The 20843-nt window shown below is 44.5% G+C and overlaps 4 protein-coding genes across 4 annotated transcripts; 2 read left to right on the top strand and 2 right to left on the bottom strand.

Annotated features, from left to right (window-relative positions):
• Window positions 1-1644: 1644 nt before the first annotated feature.
• LOC310807009 (coiled-coil domain-containing protein 157-like) lies at window positions 1645-4493 on the bottom strand (the record flags this gene model as incomplete). Its single annotated transcript, XM_083673287.1, has 8 exons — window positions 1645-2005; window positions 2128-2222; window positions 2356-2495; window positions 2601-2795; window positions 2971-3058; window positions 3233-3402; window positions 3809-4229; window positions 4404-4493. The coding sequence occupies 8 exons, from the start codon at window positions 4491-4493 to the stop codon at window positions 1747-1749; spliced, it is 1458 nt and encodes a 485-aa protein (XP_083529413.1). The 3' UTR covers window positions 1645-1746.
• Window positions 4494-4844: 351 nt separating this feature from the next.
• On the bottom strand, window positions 4845-5096 carry LOC310807687 (coiled-coil domain-containing protein 157-like; the record flags this gene model as incomplete). Its single annotated transcript, XM_083674252.1, has 1 exon — window positions 4845-5096. The coding sequence occupies one exon, from the start codon at window positions 5094-5096 to the stop codon at window positions 4845-4847; it is 252 nt and encodes an 83-aa protein (XP_083530378.1).
• A 182-nt stretch (window positions 5097-5278) lies between these two features.
• Window positions 5279-10209, top strand: sf3a1 (splicing factor 3a, subunit 1). The gene is made up of 15 exons (XM_083673099.1): window positions 5279-5513; window positions 5703-5818; window positions 5948-6155; window positions 6295-6552; window positions 6649-6723; window positions 6836-6986; window positions 7107-7303; window positions 7441-7558; window positions 7701-8008; window positions 8170-8415; window positions 8526-8733; window positions 8858-9009; window positions 9152-9253; window positions 9386-9457; window positions 9695-10209. The coding sequence occupies exons 1-15, from the start codon at window positions 5466-5468 to the stop codon at window positions 9794-9796; spliced, it is 2361 nt and encodes a 786-aa protein (XP_083529225.1). The 5' UTR covers window positions 5279-5465; the 3' UTR covers window positions 9797-10209.
• Window positions 10210-11008: 799 nt separating this feature from the next.
• LOC310806612 (TBC1 domain family member 10A-like) lies at window positions 11009-20638 on the top strand. Its single transcript, XM_083672780.1, has 9 exons — window positions 11009-11191; window positions 12832-12931; window positions 15287-15394; window positions 15672-15778; window positions 15926-16040; window positions 16207-16272; window positions 16388-16577; window positions 16823-16977; window positions 17640-20638. The coding sequence occupies exons 1-9, from the start codon at window positions 11013-11015 to the stop codon at window positions 18168-18170; spliced, it is 1551 nt and encodes a 516-aa protein (XP_083528906.1). The 5' UTR covers window positions 11009-11012; the 3' UTR covers window positions 18171-20638.
• Window positions 20639-20843: the final 205 nt, after the last annotated feature.

The following is a 20843-nucleotide window of genomic DNA, read 5'->3' as shown; positions in this document are numbered from 1 at the left end:
ACTCTGTACTTGTGCATCCAAAGTCTTTTTGTTGTATATAATATGAAAGACGATGTGTTATTTAGTGACAAATAAATGTTTTGAAGCAGCACTCTAAGTATTGTTCATATGATGATATAGTTAGACCAGCATAACATACATTTAATTTTATTTTACTTTTTAAGATAGATATTTCTGCCATTATGCTTCTTTATACATGCAACAATTACGCTTAATCAAGTATAACACAAGCATACAGCAGTGACATTCATATGTGGGGTGGGGGATGGGGTTAAGACAATCTCAATTACATGCTTGACTAATGACACGCACAGCCTTATAATTAGCTCAATTGAACTACTTAACGCTGAAGGCTAGACTAAGTCCTTTATAGTGGTCCAGGGGTTGAGTAATTTTGCAGACGTGGAGAGGGATTTGTGAAGGAGTGCATTTATTAGTGAGTTTCAAGAAAAGGCATATCTATTAATCTGAAACCCTATGAGTTGGTCACTGTTAGTATACAGAGAGGGGTCCTGTGCACTTCTGTTGTGTTCAGGTGGGTCAATGAAGCCCATCATTCACGGGTACACAGTAAAGTCATTGGCTTTACTACTACAAGGAAATACCATAACATTTGCAACCTAAATGCATATTTGACAGTGAAGTGTATGAAGTGAGTCTCCTGTGCCTATCATTGAGTTGATCTGAGCATATTTCGACAGACAGTAAAGGCAGGGGAGAATCCACACATGAATGCCCTGATCACCAGTGTTGCTATGGGAACTCCCTCGACACAGTTCTCTGTAAAGCGTTGGACTAGTCTGTCTTCGTGGCATTGTGTTTGTGCGACACCAAAGTAGAGCCTTTAGAAGGCCACATGCTCCGATAAGCATACTGTACACACACCACATCTGGCATCAAGTGTCGTGATGGCTTCCTGTTACAGTTTCTAGGAGTTCCATAATATGTAATATATACTATACCTCTGAGTCTTCATGCTTGACAACATTATTTATTAATGAGTTTTAATAATTCATGTGTTTTAATTCTCATTATGCACATGGGCTAGGCTGAATACAAAGTACTGATATAACTCATCTATGATTCTTCTATATTTAGTTTATGACATTACTATAGTGATAATGTGTTGGCCTTCACAGCTTTCTTATCCAGTCTTCATGGGGCTGTAAGTGTGTGAGGTCTTCCCTGTTGAAATGACCCTCAGGTGTGTCAAACTCTTTTGCCACCCCCTTGTGGATAACTTGGATAACTACTAGTGACTACTAAATTGTGACTACTACTAAGTGATCCAACATTATTAGGGATTTATTTATCCAGAGCACAACAATTCATAATGTATACAATCATACAATGCAATCACATCAAGCATCACAACAGCTTTTATTTGTGTGCAAGCATTTTATGGTTACAAAATAAACGAATTTGAGAATAAAAACATGATACAAGAGTTAAGTTGTGTTTGAATGAAATATATACATTTCATATAGCAACTTCAAGCCAGCTCAATGTTGCAAAATACCATTTCCTTTGTAGATTAATCCTACTGTATGTGTCTGTCTCAGCTGCTACACCAAGAACAATGTATAAGAGCACATATACTGAACAGTTCCTCCTCACTTCAATCTGCAGTAGAGTATGGGGAAGCCTGTTATATGCTTCAAGCGTAAACCTCCTGCACCGTTGCTATGGCCATTCTTAGAGAGAATCACCACGTGTTGATTGTACATACATTGGCTAGTGCTGGGTTCACTTCCTCTTCTGGTGCGTGCCACTGGAGCGGGCTCGAGAGGCCTGGCGTATTTTGGCGTAGGTTTTGGCTGCAGCCGTGTCTGGGGAGAGTGTGAGAGTCTGATGGCTCAGCAGAGATGTGGAGGAGGTGGCAGAGAGGGAGGAGGCAGCAGTGGACACATGGTCGCACGGCCCCATGGCAACAGGGACAGTATCCCCATCATCTTCTCCCTTCCTCGTCACCCCGTGCTTCCGCACTCCTGCACTAGAGGTCTTCCTGTGATGGAGAGAATGCGAAAACAAATGAAGAGGGTACTTGGTTATGTACTGTATAGATGTATGCATCATATCTCAACCAGAGTGAATACACCAGATGCTATGGTAAGACTACTGATTTACAGTGGACTGCGCTGTACGTATGAGGAGGGATTTTGCTGGCTCTCTCTGGGTGTGTCAGGCTTGCAATGGTTCCACAGCTGCTGGGGTGAGGTCATCTGTAAGGGATGTAGAGTCCATTAAACACTGCGTCTTTCTCTAGCACCAATACTGGGTACAATTCTGTTTATCAGTTACTATAATCAGAAAACGTTACAGTATTAGGGGAATACATTTTTTTCTGAACCCTACCTTGGAGCCCCCATGTTGAGCCATTTCCCTCAGTTTCACCAGACTGCTGTGCAGGGTGGCGTTCTCCTGTTCCAGAATCCTGATACGAACACCATTAGCCTGCAACTGCTGCTCCATGTCCAGCAACACATCCCCTGTGCCTGGGAAAGAGACAGGGAAAGGTCTTGTATATGTACTGCTGTGACAGCTATGGCATCTCTCCATCTCTCTCTACAAGGTAAAAGATAAAACATGGTGAGACCTACTCTGTGGAGGTCCCTGCGGCAGGGGGTTCAGCTCCGGGAAGGCCACCAGTAGCCTCTCCCTCTTGGCTAACTCCTGCACCTCTCCCCTCAGCTGAACCACAGTGCACTTCAGTTTGTCTACATGAACCTCCAGTCTCTGCTTCTCCGCCTGCAGCTCAGAACACAGGGCCTGGGGGAACAGCACTATAAAATAATCTGAAAAAGTGTAAATATTGCAGTTTCTAAGTTTCTAACTCAATATTTGTTGAGTCATTAAGTTGTCAGGTATTATTGAAGTAGACCTGTTGTTGGATGAGCTGTGCTTGCAGTTGTTCCTTTTCTTCTGAGATGTGTTTCAGTTGATCCTGTAGGTCTGTCTGTCTGTACTCACTCTCTCCCAGTTCTCCCCGCAGCTCCTCACACTCCTGGTCTAAAGCATCTACTCGCTCCAACAGAGACCTCTGCTTGACCTGAATCGACTAGACACACAATAAGTGCATAAACAAATGGAGTGAGACTATACTTGAGACAACTCAAATGGAAGCTGTATGGATCAGTGGCCTTGAAATATGGTATCAAATCTCTTGTAGAGGTTTACATTTCAAGACCCCCAACCACAGGTACCCAACTCCATACAGGGTCCTTACACTGACCTCCTGTTGGCGACAGGCGTTCTGGTACTTGGCCTTTTCTTTGTCAAGTAGGAGCTGAGCACTGGACAGTTGAGCCTCCAGCGTTTGGCTCCTTTCCTCTAGTTTATGCCATGCCTCCTCCTCTACCTGCAGGGCCTTTACTTGCTGCTGAAGCTCATCTCTCTCACACTCTGCCAAAGAAAAGACAGGATTCCTCTCATAGGCTGTTTGATAAGATGAACTGTATTAGGAAGAAATGTATCTCAAAAATATATTTTATTATACATCTTTTTTTTAGACTAGACTACCTTCTTCAACAATAAGTTGGGCTTTTTTGTGACATGTGTGGGAATATGTCCTTACCAAGTGTGTGTAACCTTTCCCGCTGCAAACTCAACTCTGCATTCAGTCTGGAATTGCTATCCTCCAAGGAGACAGTGCCTAAAAGGGAATTTGTATTTTGGACATCATGAAAGCATGCACAGATTCTTCTGAGAGGTTACATTATTCATGACCTCCATCCATTACTGTACAACTATTAGCATTGACAAAACAAATATGTTTTTTGTATCTGTCCTCACACACTGGCAAATGTACCTCTCTTGAACTCCTTCTGCTCCTCCTGCATTCTCCTCTCTGTCTTGTCCCAAGAAGTCTGAGCCTCCTGGTGTCTTTGCTCCAACTGTTGTATGCTGGCTTGGTGCTTTGATCTTTCATGCTTCAGTTCCTCCTGTGCTGTACCCATTTGAGACCTAAACTCCTCACGCTCCCCTTCTGCTGCCAGCAGTCTGTCTCTGAGGGGCTGCACTGTGGCCCGCACCTCCTGCAGATGCTTCCCTACACGGCCCATGTCTCTGCGCTGCTCTGTAGACCACTGGGCCACATCACATGCTGTCAGACGGCCCTGCCCCATGGTGTCATCCACAGCAACAAGGAGGCGCTGCAGGGAGGAGGGCAGGCCCTCGCTCTGGCACAGTTCCACAAGAGCATCACCACTCTCCCTCAGACTGGACTGTACCTGAGCACAGGCATCACAGGGGACAAGGGAGGACACTACTGTCTGGCAACTCACACTACGAGTGTCAGTGGATATCAGGGGAGAGCAGGAGGGGATGTTGCTGGGTCTTCTGTGGGTTGGACAGGGGGGTGCATCAATAACTCTCTTCTGTGGAGGATATGTGGGAGTACTGACCACTGTGCTCTGTGGAGAAGATGCTGAGGAGAAATTGGTCTTTTCCTGACATTTTGTAGTTTTTGTCACTTCTTGAATGTCTTTGCTCATGCCCTGCAAGAGGAGAACATTACAATTTGAGACTGGGTATGATATTCATTTCATGCTGATACATTTTTTTGTTAAATCCAGTTGAGTGCAAAACACACCTGTTTGTTGCCAAGCTGGACTAAGTTATTCCAATAGTGTCTAACCACAAGTCCAATTGATACACATGGACCAGTTTGCTGAGTGTATTCTCTCTTCTGTCCACACTTTAACTGTTCAGCATGGACATTGAAACTTTGCAGAAGGAGCAGCAGTCTTGTTTAAGGGAAAAGAAAGGAATTCTAGTCATTATATCACTATGATTAAACTAGACCTAGGTATGCCAAGCAGCCATTTGCTGTGCCAGAAATAAGCCTACCTGTCAATCACCAACTCCAACAAAACAATGTGGGAATGCTGATTGAATTCCTCCTCCCCATCAACAAAGTCATATTGTTCTAGTAGGGACACTAGGTCTAAATTGCAGGAAAGCTTATCTGGGAACTTCCAGGAGGGAAAACGGACAGGGCCAGTTCGGGAGAAGACATCCAGAACAGCACCCTGGAGGTCTATTAGATCTCTCCGGAGACTTTCAACGCAGTCCTGTCGTCCTAAGAGATGGGTCATTTTGCGTGCTCTAATATCTGTATTTGTGTTTGTGTTCTGTTAGTGTGCTTGCCTTCAGCCAAGTCAGCGCAGTTGAGCTGGATGTTGTCACTTTATTTCCATAGCGACCTGCTGGAGAAACTTCAGGTCCCATGATGCTCAGCTATGTTTCCGGAAGTAAATAACCTCCATTCCACGCAGGTCAACGACAAACTAGCGTATTTTCAGGTACAATCGTGTAATAGTTTTGTGCAAGCACTGAAGTTCGTCGTCGAGAAATACCGACCAAAACTGGTATTGTGAAGTGCACGATCGTTTAGTCAAGTTCTGCTCGTTTTGTTTTTTTAACTTATTTGACAAATAAGTTGAAGAAAGGGAATTGCCGCAACCATGCCGCCTGGGCCTGTTCAAATTGTTCAGCCGGAGCCTAACATCAAGGTACCTACCAAAGAAATGCTTGCATAGCTGCTATTTTGCACATCGCGTGAACATTATGTGTGCTAATGAAAGGTTGCTTATTAGCTGCTAGCTATGTATGATCTCTCTCCTGCGACATCACTGGCCTAATTTAAACTATGCAATTTTCATTACACGTAAGCTAAAGTCTGCTTCACATTGTTTCAACAGGCAGATGAGCCACCACCGGTAGAGGAAACCCCTGCAACGAAACCTATTGTCGGCATCATCTATCCGCCGCCTGAGGTCCGAAACATCGTTGATAAGACTGCCAGCTTTGTAGCCAGGTTAGTTTTTCTTCCTCTAGCTCTATGTGTTTTAATTCATTAGTAATCGACTAGTAGGTTACACTAGTGTGAACAAGTGTAGGAGTGATACCAACAGTCATGTGACCTCCCTCTTTTATCGACTATCAGGAATGGACCAGAGTTTGAAGCAAGGATCCGTCAGAATGAGATCAACAACCCCAAGTTCAATTTCCTCAACCCCAACGACCCCTACCATGCCTACTACCGCCATAAGGTCAATGAATTCAAGGAAGGCAAAGGCCAGGAGCCATCTGCAGCAGTGCCAAAGGTTATGCAACAGCAGGCCCTGCAGCAATCACAGCAGCTTCCTCAAAAGGTGTGGTGGCCTCTTATACATTTAAGGAGTTCCTTAACATTGTATTTATTTACTATGAATCAATGTAAAGTGTACATATGATTTATTTGATAGCAAAAATGATATATCCTGAGCAGTTATGTTTTCTCTCACTCAATAGGTGCAGGCACAGGTGATTTCTGAGACAGTGGTGCCTAAGGAGCCACCGCCTGAGTTTGAATTCATTGCTGACCCTCCCTCAATCTCAGCATTTGACCTTGATGTTGTCAAGCTCACCGCCCAGTTTGTTGCTCGCAATGGTCGCCAGTTCCTCACACAGCTCATGCAGAAGGAACAGAGAAACTACCAGTTTGACTTTCTCAGACCCCAACATAGCCTGTTCAACTACTTTACCAAGCTTGTGGAGCAGTACACTAAGGTAACCTAAATTCAGATACCACCATTTTATGGATCTGTCTCTTTCTTGTTCGCTCAAATTGTGATGCTCACCTTTGTTTATCTTGTTGGGTTGTAGATTCTAATCCCTCCAAAGGGATTGCTTCTGAAGCTGAAGAGAGAGTCTGAGAACCCCCGGGAGGTTCTGGACCAGGTAAGCCCTTTAATATTTGATGCAGGGCGTATACTCAGTAATGAGCTCTTAAATGTCCATAGCCTATGTAATTGCTTGTGTTAACCACCTATCATCCCCTGCCAACCACCAGGTGAGGTACCGTGTTGAGTGGGCAAAGTTCCAGGAGCGTGAAAGGAAGAAGGAGGAGGAGGAGCGGGAGAAAGAACGTGTGGCCTATGCCCAAATCGACTGGCATGACTTTGTTGTGGTGGAGACAGTGGACTTCCAGCCCAATGAGCAAGGTAGGGACATTAACTGGTTACCAGATCGTTGCCTCTTAAAGAAAATGTCACAAATGTATTGTTAATTCCTTGATGAATATAGAATTGAATATGATGGGTTTATGATGTGTATTCCCACAGGACACTTCCCTCCGCCCACCACACCTGAGGAGCTTGGAGCTCGCATCCTGATCCAGGAGCGCTATGACAAGTTCGGAGAGAGCGAGGAAGTGGAGATGGAGGTAGAAAGCGAGGATGATGATGACGAACGGGAGGATCGGAATGACGGGCATCCCACACAACCTGATCAGGACACACAGCTGCAGGACATGGATGAGGTTAGTCGACAGACAAAGAAACCTGATGACTATGCTAACTCTGCTTCAGTCATTAACCGTATAGAATGACTGATTTGTAACAATATTAAAGAACTGTCTTATTCTGAAGTCACATGAGTCTTTGATGTCATCCTCAGGGTTCTGATGATGATGATGAGGGCATGAAGGCACCGTTGCCCCCAGACAACCCCATGCCACCCCCACTGCCCCCGACTCCAGATCAGGTCATTATCCGCAAGGACTACGACCCCAAAGGTAAGAGAGATGTCATCACTGGAAACATCTTATTCCCTAGAGCTGCTAAACCATATATCATGGCAGATATGACATAAAGGACCAGGAAATGCCTGCATCCTCTTGATTTGTTATAAACCCTTACTCTTGCTTTTCCCTTTAGCCTCCAAGCCTCCACCTCCTGCCGTGGCTCCGGATGAGTACCTCGTGTCCCCCATCACGGGTGAGAAGATCCAAGCCAGTAAGATGCAGGAGCACATGCGCATTGGGTTGCTGGACCCCCGCTGGCTGGAGCAGAGGGACCGCAGCATCAGAGAGAGGCAGATAGAGGATGAGGTTTATGCCCCTGGCCTGGATATCGAGAGCAGCTTGAAACAACTGGCTGAGAGGCGTACTGATATCTTTGGTGTGGAGGAGACGGCCATTGGTAAGAAGATCGGAGAAGAAGAGATCCAGAAGCCTGAAGAGAAGGTGAGTGGAGAGAGGGAATAGGAATGGGGTTTTGAGGTGAAAGAAATGTGTAAGATCAATTGGGAGTGAGAGTAGGTTACATTTACATATTTAGCTCGTTTGAGCTTCTAGCTTAGGTTCTTATTAATGCTGTAAATCTTAACCGCACCCTCTCTACTTAGGTCACTTGGGATGGGCATTCAGGCAGCATGGCGCGTACTCAGCAGGCTGCACAAGCCAACATCACTCTACAGGAGCAGATCGAGGCCATTCACAAGGCCAAGGGACTGGTGCAGGAGGATGACAACAAAGAGAAGATTGGCCCGAGCAAGCCTGAGCTATCCCATTCCCATCACCCTATGATGTCCTCCGGCCAAATATCCAGACCCAACCCTCAAATTAATACAATGCAGAGGAACCCTCATTCTGTAAGTTGATGTCTTGAATAACAAAACAAAAAACATTCTGTGACCTTATATTAGGATACAACGCTGACTGTCTTTTTTTTTCCATGATTCCCTCCCCTGTGTATATACAGATGCCACCCCCAGTGCGCACCACTCTCCTGTCAACTTTGCCTGTGATGCCACGGCCCCCCATGGCTCCCGTTGTGCGCCTGGCCCCTGGGCAGGTTCTAACACCCATGCCTCCCATGATGCATGCTCCTCGCATCAACGTGGTGCCCATGCCCCCGTCTGGGCCTCACATTATGGCCCCCAGACCACCCCCCATGGTGGTTCCAACTGGTGAGAGGACCATTACTACACAATTCAATTTCTAATTGGGATTATACTGTTCCTCCTCTGAGTCTATTCTTCTTCTGAATTGACCTACTGAATAAACACTTGACATTTTTATCTCTCTTTCCAGCATTTGTCCCCGCTCCTCCAGTCCCACAGCCCCCCAGCTCTACTCCGGCATCTTCCCACCCACCTCCGCCCCGCGAGGACGAGCCTCACAGCAAGAAGATGAAGACAGAGGACAACCTTATGCCAGAGGAGGAGTTTCTACGCAGGAACAAGGTTTGTTTGGCCTATTAAGGACCAATGTCAAATTTCTGTAATATGATCCAAGATTTCCATCCTATTGTTGCTGGTGGTAGCTTTGTATAATTTGTATTGCTGCACAATTAGAAAAATTATTGTTTGGATATTTATTTTACAGGGTCCCGTGGCGGTCAAAGTGCAGGTTCCCAACATGCAGGACAAGACAGAATGGAAGCTGAGTGGCCAAGCACTCACTTTCACTGTCCCACTCACAGATCAGGTATGTAGTAGTTCACCTACAATTCCAATCTTCCTTTACCCTTACTGTATGTTAATCCTTAGGAGTGCAACCCCATGTAGTGAAATTATCAGGGATGTTTCTAATCAATATGCATATTCCGCTTCACCACAGGTGTCTGTTATTAAAGTCAAAATCCATGAAGCCACTGGCATGCCAGCCGGGAAACAAAAGTTGCAGTATGAGGTAAGCGTTATAGTGCCCTTTTGAAAATAGTGCCATCTTGAAATAAAATGATTTTAGCCCGGTTTCCCAGCCACCTAGATTGAAATGCATATTCAATGGAGATTCTCCATTCATTGTGTAATTAAATCCAGGATTTGGCTTAATCTGTTTTAGGGAAAACCACTCTAGCGTAAATCAAAAACGGACATGACCAGTTTTCAGCATAGACATTAATATGAATGATCTCTTCTGCTTTAGGGAATTTTCATCAAGGATTCCAACTCTCTGGCCTACTACAACATGAACAATGGTTCAGTCATTCACCTGGCATTGAAGGAGAGAGGTGGAAGAAAGAAGTGATCTGAGCGTCACTGCTAGAGGATTCTCTGCCATAGAGATTCACACAACCTGTTTGTCTCATTCAAGTTATTATAAGTCAATATATAATAAGGGTTATTGAGTAGCTTTGTCAGTTGAGATCTTCTAAAATATTGTGTGCCCTTAGTTGGTCATACCAATTGTAAAGAATACACAACCGTAACTGGCTGCAATTTCATATTTTAAGCTTTGTTCTTTCTTTACATGTTAACTGTTATTGTTTTGGGGTATTATTGTAGTGTGTGGGGTTGTACGGCAGGGTTTTCGGTGTGCGCTGTATTGCTGCATTGTCTAACAAAACCCATGATTACATACCATAGGATTTTCTGCTGGAACATTCAGCTACCCATGTCTGTCCATCAAATAAAGTAATTAAAGTGTTATCTCACAACGTGGTTGTTTGTTTTGTTAAAATGTCATTTGAGTTCACTACATTGTGATATTATTGCAATAACTGGTTGTAGCTGTATAATGCAACTGGTGGACATACTATACTATAGAGTCGATAGACAAGCAGTGTGATCATAGATTTTTTGGCAGTAATGTAAATGTCTTAGCAAAGCCTCTTCTTATCAAGAGTATGGAGAAATCCCCGTGATGTGAGCAACCGAAGACAGGGGGAGGTGTAAACTAACGATAGGGCAGCCAGCCACATACACTTGTTAGTAGTACCACAGCCCTGGTACTACCCACTAGCAGAGAACTCCAGAATGAACAAAACTGAATCTAGATGAGGAAGGGAGGAATGACAACGAAAACGCTGATCTAGCTTGCCTTAGCGAAGGAAAACGTGACGTTTGTTTTGAAAGCTATAGCAAGGTAGCCAGCTATTTTGTAACTTGTACCTCCGATTACATGCATTTGTGCGCTAGAGGCTAGCAACCTAGCCCAGTTTTTATATTGTAATATTTGATATTACTGTTATTATTTAGCGTGCTAGCATAAGATGTTAGCCAGCTATGCTAGCTATTGAACGTCAACACCACGGGGAGATCTTGCTGTGGAATCTTAGTATCAGCAGTCAAGTTAGTACCTAACTTAGCTGCTAGCTGGACTAGCTAGCTAGCTACGGTACGTAAGTTAGCAAACGTTAGCTATGTCTCATGCCGTGACATCGGTACTTTCGTCTTGTTTCATGGCATTGACTGTGACAGTGCCGGAATAATAACTTTGGTTTATTATCAAGTTAATAAAGAGTATGGCTAACATAGAGAATGGTCGCCAGTCGGCCGATACCAGAAGTATTAGGACCATTGGGAGTCATTTTGACGACGAGAGCTCGTTTGGCTCTGACTCCGAGATCAACGGCTTCACCAACGACAGACATACCGATAAATATGGATTTATTGGTGGGGCGCAAAAGTACTCAGAGGAATCGTAAGTAGCTGGGATTATGCTTTGCTCGCATTTCTGAATATCACAAAGTTGTTCACTTTACAACAACCGTTAGCCTCTGAAATATCTGATTCCTGGCTGCCAACTTTACTTGACTCGAGCTGTCACAACTTGGGTGGGGATTGTGTGAAATGTGTTTCACTTCTCTGCTGCCTGACTCTGTGCACACACATCTCACTGTATTTCCATTCCACCTGTATATCTTCAGTTTAGGCCTTTTCCTTTATGTCACAGTTGGCTCTTCCCACTCTGGATCCAGAGCCCTCCCCTCCACTTGTCTGTCCTGCATCTCAGGGGAGAGAGTCCAGTAGTAGATAAGCTCCAAAATAGTTTTTGTTTTGGGTTTTTTTTAAAGAGGGGAGGCCCCTGATTGTTTGTTGACACAGTGTTTGGTCATGCATAGTATGATAAGAACAGATCACTGAAAGGAATCTATCAGGTGTGAACAGTAACACTGACAGGCTTAACTGGCTTTATCTCGTCCTGTTAAGTCCCCTTTGTGTTGTGTGTCTTTGAATCACCATTCCTCACTTATATAAATTATAAGTTGGGCAGAACTTGGACATATACACAAACTCTTTTTCATTCGATATTGGTGGAATGACTGAGCACTTGCTCCTTTTTCAGATAAGTAGTTGTATTTTATAGCATTTTCTTTTTATGGTTATGCATGACGCAACAGAAGGTGAGTCTCTCTTCTGATTGTGAAGGAAAGGCTCCTCTGTTCTTGTGCTCATGCCCCTCAGCGTAGCTTAAGGCACTGGTAGTGAATGGAATGAGTGAAAGTTTTGCCAAGCACTAGCAGGCTGGGAGCTTCCTGTTTTCTGTAGGTTTGGCTGGCCTGGAGCCACAGCTCTGGTGCCCCGTTGTTGGAGTGCCTCTTCTGGCTCAGGACTTTGTAGGAAATTGGGAGACAAAGGGGTTTTATTTCACTTGTGTGGATGGCAGTCATAGAAAGGGATACATCAATGGTTCTAGCTCTTTGCTAAAAAAAGATTGACGGATTGGACAGAATTAGAACTGACTTACTAAGGCGGGGTTGTCTAAATTTAGATGCCTCTCTTTGAAGACCTCTCATATCCCATGATTACAAGGCTGTGCAGATGATTACTAGTTAAGTGTCAGGTCTAAACTGAAGAAAAGGTTAGGCTATATTTTCTCATGCTGTGTGAGAATGTTCTGTTTTCAGTTCCTTTTCTTGGACGAAGCCAAATGAACCACATTTGTATGACATCATACCGTCTGGTTCTGCACCAGGCCCGCCCTGTTGAAGCACGTTGAAGAAAAATAAAATAGCTCTGAGATACCTGTTTTTCCTCTCCCCCCCTGCCCTGTTTGAATCTCTAATTGTTCACTTCTATAAACCTGTCTATTTACACTAATTGTAAAGATTCCCAATGTATCCTTGAAAGTGATATTGCCCCAATAAGCATCTCTCTTTTACATCATCATACAATTGAAATTGGCATTTCAGTAGAACTACAGATATGCAGGCCTTCTCCTACACACAGAGAAACACATAAAAGACTGCCAATGAGAACTAATATTCCATAGCTTGGACAGGGTAGACATTGAGGAACCTCTTACATTCTCTTCCCCTTGTTCTTCCTCCTCCCCACCAGGGCTCAGGACGTCCCTCCTGAGGTGCTGAGGCAAAGAGAGGTGAAGTGGCTGGACATGCTCGGCAACTGGGACAAATGGATGGTCAAGCGACACAAAAAGGTCAGAGCAGATTGTTGAAACATTATTGGCTCTTTTGCCATCTGTCTCAAAGGGGAAGTTTACCCGAAATCCATTTTCATGTGTATTTCTGGTCAATTCATAATGCATACCGTCTCGAACTATCATCATTTTGTGTACAGCAGTATCATAGCTATTGAAACGCGAGTTCTGTGTTTACTTCCTAAAAAAGTCTCATACCGTGTTAAAATATGTCAGACGAGAGTTTTTGCACTCCGACCCTGCTGTACTACATCAGTGATTCCCAGAGAGCAGCAGGCGCTAGCTCTTGCGCTGTTCAACAGAAGGACCTCGCGTGGGAGGGAGAGGAGAATCTTGGGAGTTGTAGGAATTGACTGAAATGGGCAATTTGGAACATCAGGATTGATCAGGGCACTCAAAGTGAGATATTTAGACTCAGAGATCGTTTTAAAAAATATATTTTGTGTGAATGTCCCTACTATTGACTTATAACAACAACAAATCCACTGGATTACAGGGTAAAATTCCACTTTAGTTATATTTTGAAATGCTGTAGGCCTATGTGTTATATATGCTGTCTTTCAGCCAACCAGGGTTAAGTTAATGCAGGCATCTTGATTGTGTCTTGGTTTTGTAGACCCAGGTACCACTGCCATCCCCTGCCCAGGCATGCTTGTGGGAACCCAATAATTCACAGACAAGCCAATGATTAACCTGAACCTGCTCAGACACTACTGCTATGACTTGCTATGAAATTATGACACAAACCCTCACTACATCAATATACACCCTCCTCTATTGTCAACATCAATATGCCTCATATTCACTGGGGAATTTCAAAGAGATTGATCTGGAGACTGTATGATCTGTATGCTTCATAGTCTTCAGAATAACCTGTTTTATATGAGTTATCCTCACTAATAATGGTAGGAAGAAGCTTAAAGTTGTTTTGATTGAGTTCCCTGATGCAGATTTGGCAGGTCTTGGGTCTCTCTGGCCAGTTTGTTTACATCTCAACTTGCCTAGCCGGTTTAGACCGTGTTTAATGCTCACTATTCAACTTCAGCCTTAATTTCCATGAGTCAGTAGGGCAGGTTACAACCCATCCCTTAAAGGGATGGTTCAGCCTATTTTCATGTTTAGGTGACATATCATCTTACCCTGAATTGTCCTTATAGGGGCAGTAGTGAAACCTTCTCCTGTTCTGAGTTCCCCACTTTGCTACCACAGGTAGCATAATATCTTCACCCTGACCAACAGGTTCCGGGACAACTTCTAGTCGCCGGCCATACGAATGCCACCTCAGCCCCCCCCCCCCACTCTTTCACACCCACACATGCACTCACATGCATACATACTACTGCTGCTATTCATCTACCCACTCTGCTATTGTTGTTGTGGTTCTGCTTCTCCCTCTACCTTATGTTATTGTTTTGTTATGACTTCATTGTTGCACTGTGAACTGAGAAATGATTACTAGCTGTTGAACCAAAGATTGCCGGTATCCCAATGGAATCCAGAGAGTACATGTGACAACCGACCATTGCATATTATTGAAAAACTATGTTGCTTGCTATTGCAATAAAAGCATGCACAGGTTTGTCTGGTATATAGCCGCTACAAAACTTTGTTTGAAGTTTCTCAGAGGAGATTTTGGCACGTCATTTAAACGATGCTAACTCAAGGTCCGTCAGAATCTTGTATATTGGGAGGCCACTGCTAACTGTTGCTAGCCGGTGCTGCAGTAGCAAAGTGGAGAACAAAGAACCGGAGAAGGTTTCACTACTGGCCTATGAGGACAACTCAGGGTAAGATGATATTTCACCTAAACATGAAAATGGGCTGAACCATCCCTTTAATCTCAGTCGCTCCATCTACAGTCACACATGACAAAGTGACAGGGTGAGAATTTGGGTGGGTCTGCACTAATGCCACAGGACCCATGATGTAATGAAGTTAACTGAAGAGAAAGAACGGTGAGTGTGTGTTTACCAGTGAGAAACTTGTTCTCACAGCTATCTCAAGTGGGGCTTGGTGAAGAGCATTACCACATGAAACGCACACAAGCGCATGAACTTGAATCAACACGAAATTCCAAAGTGGGCGTTTTTTTTTCTATGCAAGGTGACTCAGAGGTCAGTCCTTAAAGGTCACAGTGTCTTGTTTTTCCCTACTTTGTTTTTCCATGACTTCCTCCAGTGGACATACAGAGGTATGTGCTCTTTGTGGAAGAGAGGATGTGTTATATAGTAGTCCAATTATATCTTGCATTAGAACTTGTCCTGTTTTTCCCCAACAATTTTCCTGCAATGAAGCATTCTTCTCTTTGGTACACAATTTGGTTGGTGAATTCATAGGCCTGTCTCTGTCATACAGGTGAGACTGCGCTGCCAGAAAGGGATCCCACCGTCACTGCGAGGCCGTGCTTGGCTCTTCCTGTCAGGGGGAAAGGTGAAGAGGGAGCAGAATCGAGGGAAGTTCCTGGTCAGTTATGTTCTCTCTTTTCTTTTCTTTGTGCTCTCTCAAATAAAGTAGACTTGTACAATGGTTTCCCCCCCCGCACTAGTCTATCTATCTGATAATCATTTAATCAATTTGTATTCAATATTGATAGTTCCAAGGTAATTCTGCTAATTTGACAGTGTGAAGCTATCATGCTTTCTATATTCTCTGTGGTCTCCTGATATATTGTGCTGCAGTGAATAAGCTGTTTGTTCTTACTGTTTGAGATAGTGGCTGACTCCTCTGTTTGTTTTGTTAGGAGCTGGACAGTCAGGCTGGAGATCCTAAGTGGTTGGATGTGATTGAGAAGGACCTGCACAGACAGTTTCCCTTCCATGAGATGTTTGTGTCACGAGGGGGACATGGGTTAGTTACACTTTGGCTTTGTCCCACACAATGGAATAATTGACCTTCACTCAGGGATGTTTGACATTCATCGTGTGTGTGTGTGTGTGTGTGTGTGTGTGTGTGTGTGTGTGTGTGTGTGTGTGTTGTATTTGTTAACCCACACAGGCAGCAGGACCTGTTCCGTGTATTGAAGGCCTACACGTTGTACAGGCCAGAGGAGGGCTACTGTCAGGCCCAAGCCCCTATTGCTGCTGTGCTGCTTATGCACATGCCTGCTGAGGTGAGCTGAGCCCTGCCCTGTGGGTCATATGTGCCCTAGCTGCTGCTCTCTCACAATGGAGCTTGTTTTGCCAGAATTTGCTGTCAGTGTGCTTTAGTGTCTATTCCCTCTCAAATGGATGACTCCATTCACAGTTTCCTGACATCATTTGTATGTTTTTCCACAGGATGCCTTCTGGGGGCTGGTCCAAATCTGTGAGAAGTACCTTCCTGGATATTACAGCGCTGGTCTGGTAAGTCTTTACTACCATACCCATAAAAAAATAAAGAACAGAATTGAAAAAAACGTGACGTTTTCCTGTCAGCATCAGTATTACTAATACTTTTATATGAATGCGTCCCTATTAGGAGGCCATCCAGTTAGATGGGGAGATCCTGAATGCCTTGCTGCGGCGCATCTCCCCGCTATCCTACCGCCACCTTGAAAAGCACAAGATAGACCCCATCCTCTACATGACCGAGTGGTTCATGTGTGCCTTCTCTCGCACCCTGCCATGGGCGTCAGTGCTCCGTGTCTGGGACATGTTCCTCTGCGATGGTGAGAAACCGGCACACGCGCGGTCACAAACGCTCACACACAAAATGATTTGTTTCTCTTGCAACTTCCTATGTAACTGGACAAGCTGTTGTAAGGATTCAGCGTCCAGATTTGAAGATGACTCATTTGAGACAACCAGTGGTGGACTGTTAGGGTCTTATAGTTTCGAACATTACTTCCTGGATTCATCATTCCTCATGCCCAGTTGGTGACCTCTGACCCCCCCCACCCCACCTTTCCCCCAGGTGTGAAGATCATCTTCCGCGTGGGCCTGGTGCTGTTGAAGTGCATGCTGGGCTCCCGTGAGAAGCTGAAGGCCTGCCAGGGTCAGTATGAGACCATGGAGCTGCTGAAGACCATCGAGCCACGCTACATGCAGGAGGGCTTCATGGTCCGAGAGGTAAGGGCTTCAATCCCAGGGGGATAATGACAGCGTAAGATCCCCAGAAAGGACCCAATACCCAACCAAAGTCACTGGAGCAGCAGCAGGCTGCTCTGCTGTGTGACGGTCCAACATGGAATGCTGAGATGGCCCCCCGTATGTCACTCGGGGTGAGAATGGTCCGTCTGTGCCTGTCTGTACGGAACAATGGCTGTTTAGAAATGTAGCAGAAAAGAGTTCTGGAGTGGAAACTCAAGTGATACAGAGACACAGTGAGCATAGTTCTGACTGGTCAGTGTCTGGTCTCCGTCCCGCGGCTGCGCGCGCGTCTGCTTGGAGTGACAATAGGCTCTCTGATAGAGAAGGACATCCTCCCTGTGACTAACTATGCAGCTCCCTCGGCCGTAGGCACTTTGACATTCACTAACAAGGTTTAGATTAGGGAATGGAATGCCTCTTTGGCAGTTAGTACTGGTCACATTTCAGTAAGTCAATTAGTGTGATAGTAAGTTTCACATGCCAGGTGCTGTGTGTGTGTGTGTGTGTGTGTGTGTGTGTGTGTGTGTGTGTGTGTGTGTGTGTGTGTGTGTGTGTGTGTGGAGGTGTCTGTCCCTTAATCAACGTGAGGGACCTCTCTCTCTCTCTCTCTCTCTCTCTCTCTGTCTGTCTCTCTGTCTCAGGTTCTGGAGGTGCCAGTGTCGGAGCGGGACGTCGAACGGGAGCATCACCTTCAGCTGAAGCGCTGGAAGAAGAACCGCGGCGAGCTGCACTGCAAGTGCCCTCCCAGAATGCACGGCGCCAGGGCCATCCTTTTCGCCGAGCCGCCCAGTCGACAGGACCTACGACAGAACCCCACCATCATCGAGGAGTTACCGGTACCTCCCCCCCACCCCACCCCTCAGCTGAAGAAGGGAGACAAGAAGAGCAAGGAGGAGAAAAACAGCAAAAAGAGAGGAAGCATGAAGAAAGCCCCTCCCCCCATGGTGGTGATCCCCAACCCATACCCTTTAATTGGTGACCCTGAGCCTCCACCTCCACAGAGAGATCCCCCAGTTCAGGAGCCCCTCATCAACGAGATGCCCCTCCCACATACACTTCAAGACCCTCCCCCTCAGCAGCCCTCCCCTAAAGACCTGTCACTTCTGAAAGAATCTCCCCTCCAGAAATCCACCCAGAGCCTGAGTAGCACAGAGCAGGACACATACCTGTAGCTCTCTCTGTGGGCGGAGGGGAGGAACTGCCTGTCTGAAACTGGGCAAGAGGGGCCTGAGGGAGGAGGAGTGAGAGAGGAGCAGGGACAACCCCTATAGTCTTAAATGTACCCCCAGACAGAGGCCTCTGGCCCCTCTGGTCACAGAGTGTGTCTGCTGGAGATGTACTAGTTCTTATTCAATCACTCTCAAGCCCTCTCTCTCTCTCTCTCTTTCTCTCTCTCTCTCTCTCTCTCTCTCTCTCTCTCTCTCTCTCTCTCTCTCTGCATGCCAATCAAGCCCTCTTTCCCACAAGCACAGCTCAGCCAATGATGTCAGGATTTCTCATGGCCAGTGAAGCTGCCCAATCATGGATGAGAATTGGATTTTTTTCTTTCTTTCGCTTGTTATAACACACCATATTGCCTATAACACAGTCAGCATACACTAAAGCATCACTGCACTAATGATGTTCATTATCCTTTCCTCTGACCATTGGCGTGAGTGTGATCTGTGCAAGGGAGACTTGTTACTTATTTGGCGGTAGTGTAGCTGAGGTTCTTATTCATTTTAGAGAATGTCTAATCACTATTACCACATTGAGTATTTGGTTGTAGGGGTTAACATGGGGCTTGATTAACACAATCTGTCTTCCTCAAGTGGAAAACTGTTACTTTTGATCTTTTCATCAATGCATATGAATTCAAATGAGTTTTTAAGCCAATTTTGATTTGTACTAGGAAACGATTTTGCAATATTTTGCCATTTGTGCTCCTATAACCTGAATTCATTCCATCATATAAAAGCCTGTTAATATCTTTGTTACAGTGTGGTTGCATTTATAGTTCCTCAAGGCAGACTGGTTTAGTCAGTGATCAGTTGGCTTGAGTGAAATTTCATTTAATTTTAAACCACTAGAGGGCAGCCTTGGTGTATTTTTCCTCTGTTTCCACATAGTTTTTCCTGCTGTTACATTCCCTTCACTGTTACAAAAAAACACAGCAGCACTGTGTTGTTTCAAAGAGCACACCTTCACCCCTTGTCAGTCCTGTATTTTTAAATGAACGTATCTAGTATGCAAGATCATGACATATCTTTTGTGATGATGTGTGCCTCACGACCCTGTGGCATGTGTGACTGTCCATTACTAAGGCAGCCAGTTATAAATTGGGCTTATGTTTTGATTTACAGGGCACACATGCTCACTGTTCCAGGCAATTCCAGTCACTTTGTAGCAGCCATAATTAATGTTCGGTAAGCTGGAGGGGAGAGAGATCTAGACATTCCTCACAAATATGACACATTCCTGCCTTTTGGGTTTCTTAAAAGCCAATTTGTCTTTGGGCCAAATGCATATGGGTGTCATGTACGTATTTGTGCATGCTCATATCTGTGTAAACCTTGTGGAGAGTGGGTGAGTGCCATAGCATAACATGGTGCTGAGTGTTGACCCAAGATCCAGTTGGTGTTGTCTGTTTGCTAGTTTACCCAAAGCAACACTAAGATGATGAGTGACTACTAGGCCTACCTGTTACTACGCAGATGCTGACTTTTATTTCAGTTGTTACAGACAGGAAAGTAGTGTGTGTGTGTCCATGGTGAGGCCTTACTGATGGGATATCTGAAGTCTTCTATGTTTGGGAAAATATTGAAGCATTCTCTTCTTTAAAAAAAAAAAAAAAAAAAAGCAACAACATTTGATTTCATTCTTCTGGGAATTTGGTGAGGCCTTTTGGGATCATGATAAAGTTTTTTCTTTGGGAACATAATGGACAATCTTTGTTGACCACAGCCTTTGTTACCGTGTCTACAGTGAATCAAATTGAGAGGGAGCTGGAGGTTTGGTAATCAGAAGTGTCAGTATGTAACTATGGGAAAATGATTCAGGAAGGATTGTTACGTGCATAAAGGCACATTTATGTTTATCATTCCACTGAAAGTCTATGCTGCAGAGTTCACATACAGGTCACTTCACTGAAGCAATAAATAGTGATTGGAATGGCAAAAAAAAAGAATAAGCCATTCTCCACCGTGGCTGTTGTTGGTGTCGTGGCCTAGTGTTGTGGCCCGTGGACTTCCCATTTTGCAGCCATTCTACTTTAATTTAATGCTTAAAAAGTGTAGATAACTAATTTGTATAATAACAATAAATGTGTTCTTTTGTAATGAAATATTGTATTTTTTCAATTGTACGCCTCCATCATATTTAACAAGAAAGGTCTAAATATATTAAATGTAGAAGAAACATTATAAATCATGGTGTCTTTTTAGCTGGACGATATTGACACTATAGTTCAAAGTGTAAACACAAATACAAAGCTTTGTCTGTTTTAATGTTTTTCCTCCGAAGACACTTTTTTTTTTTTTTTTAATGTTAATCATCTTATGTGATTCTGTGTAGAGATGTCAAAAGTGGTTAGGACAAGATTAGGTGCAATTGGTCCTCTTGTCATGTTTTTACAAATAAAATCACTTTGATCAACACCTTCCATCAGCATTTTGTATTTAATACCTCAATGATGACATTTTGCCAATGCAAATTTAGACATCTTGTAGTTCATTTTTGTGCCTGCAGAGGGAGCACTGGACCTGTGGCCTCGTCCAGCATGTTTGTGATAACTATTGGGAAAGGGTCATAAACGCTTCAACCAATTAAGGAAACAGTTTGACCTATGCCCTTTTGACCTCCCTTTC

This window comes from Argentina silus (assembly GCF_951799395.1).
Source record: "Argentina silus genome assembly, chromosome: 7".
In the NCBI taxonomy this organism is placed as follows: domain Eukaryota; kingdom Metazoa; phylum Chordata; class Actinopteri; order Argentiniformes; family Argentinidae; genus Argentina; species Argentina silus.
This window is presented reverse-complemented; position numbering and strand designations above follow the sequence as displayed.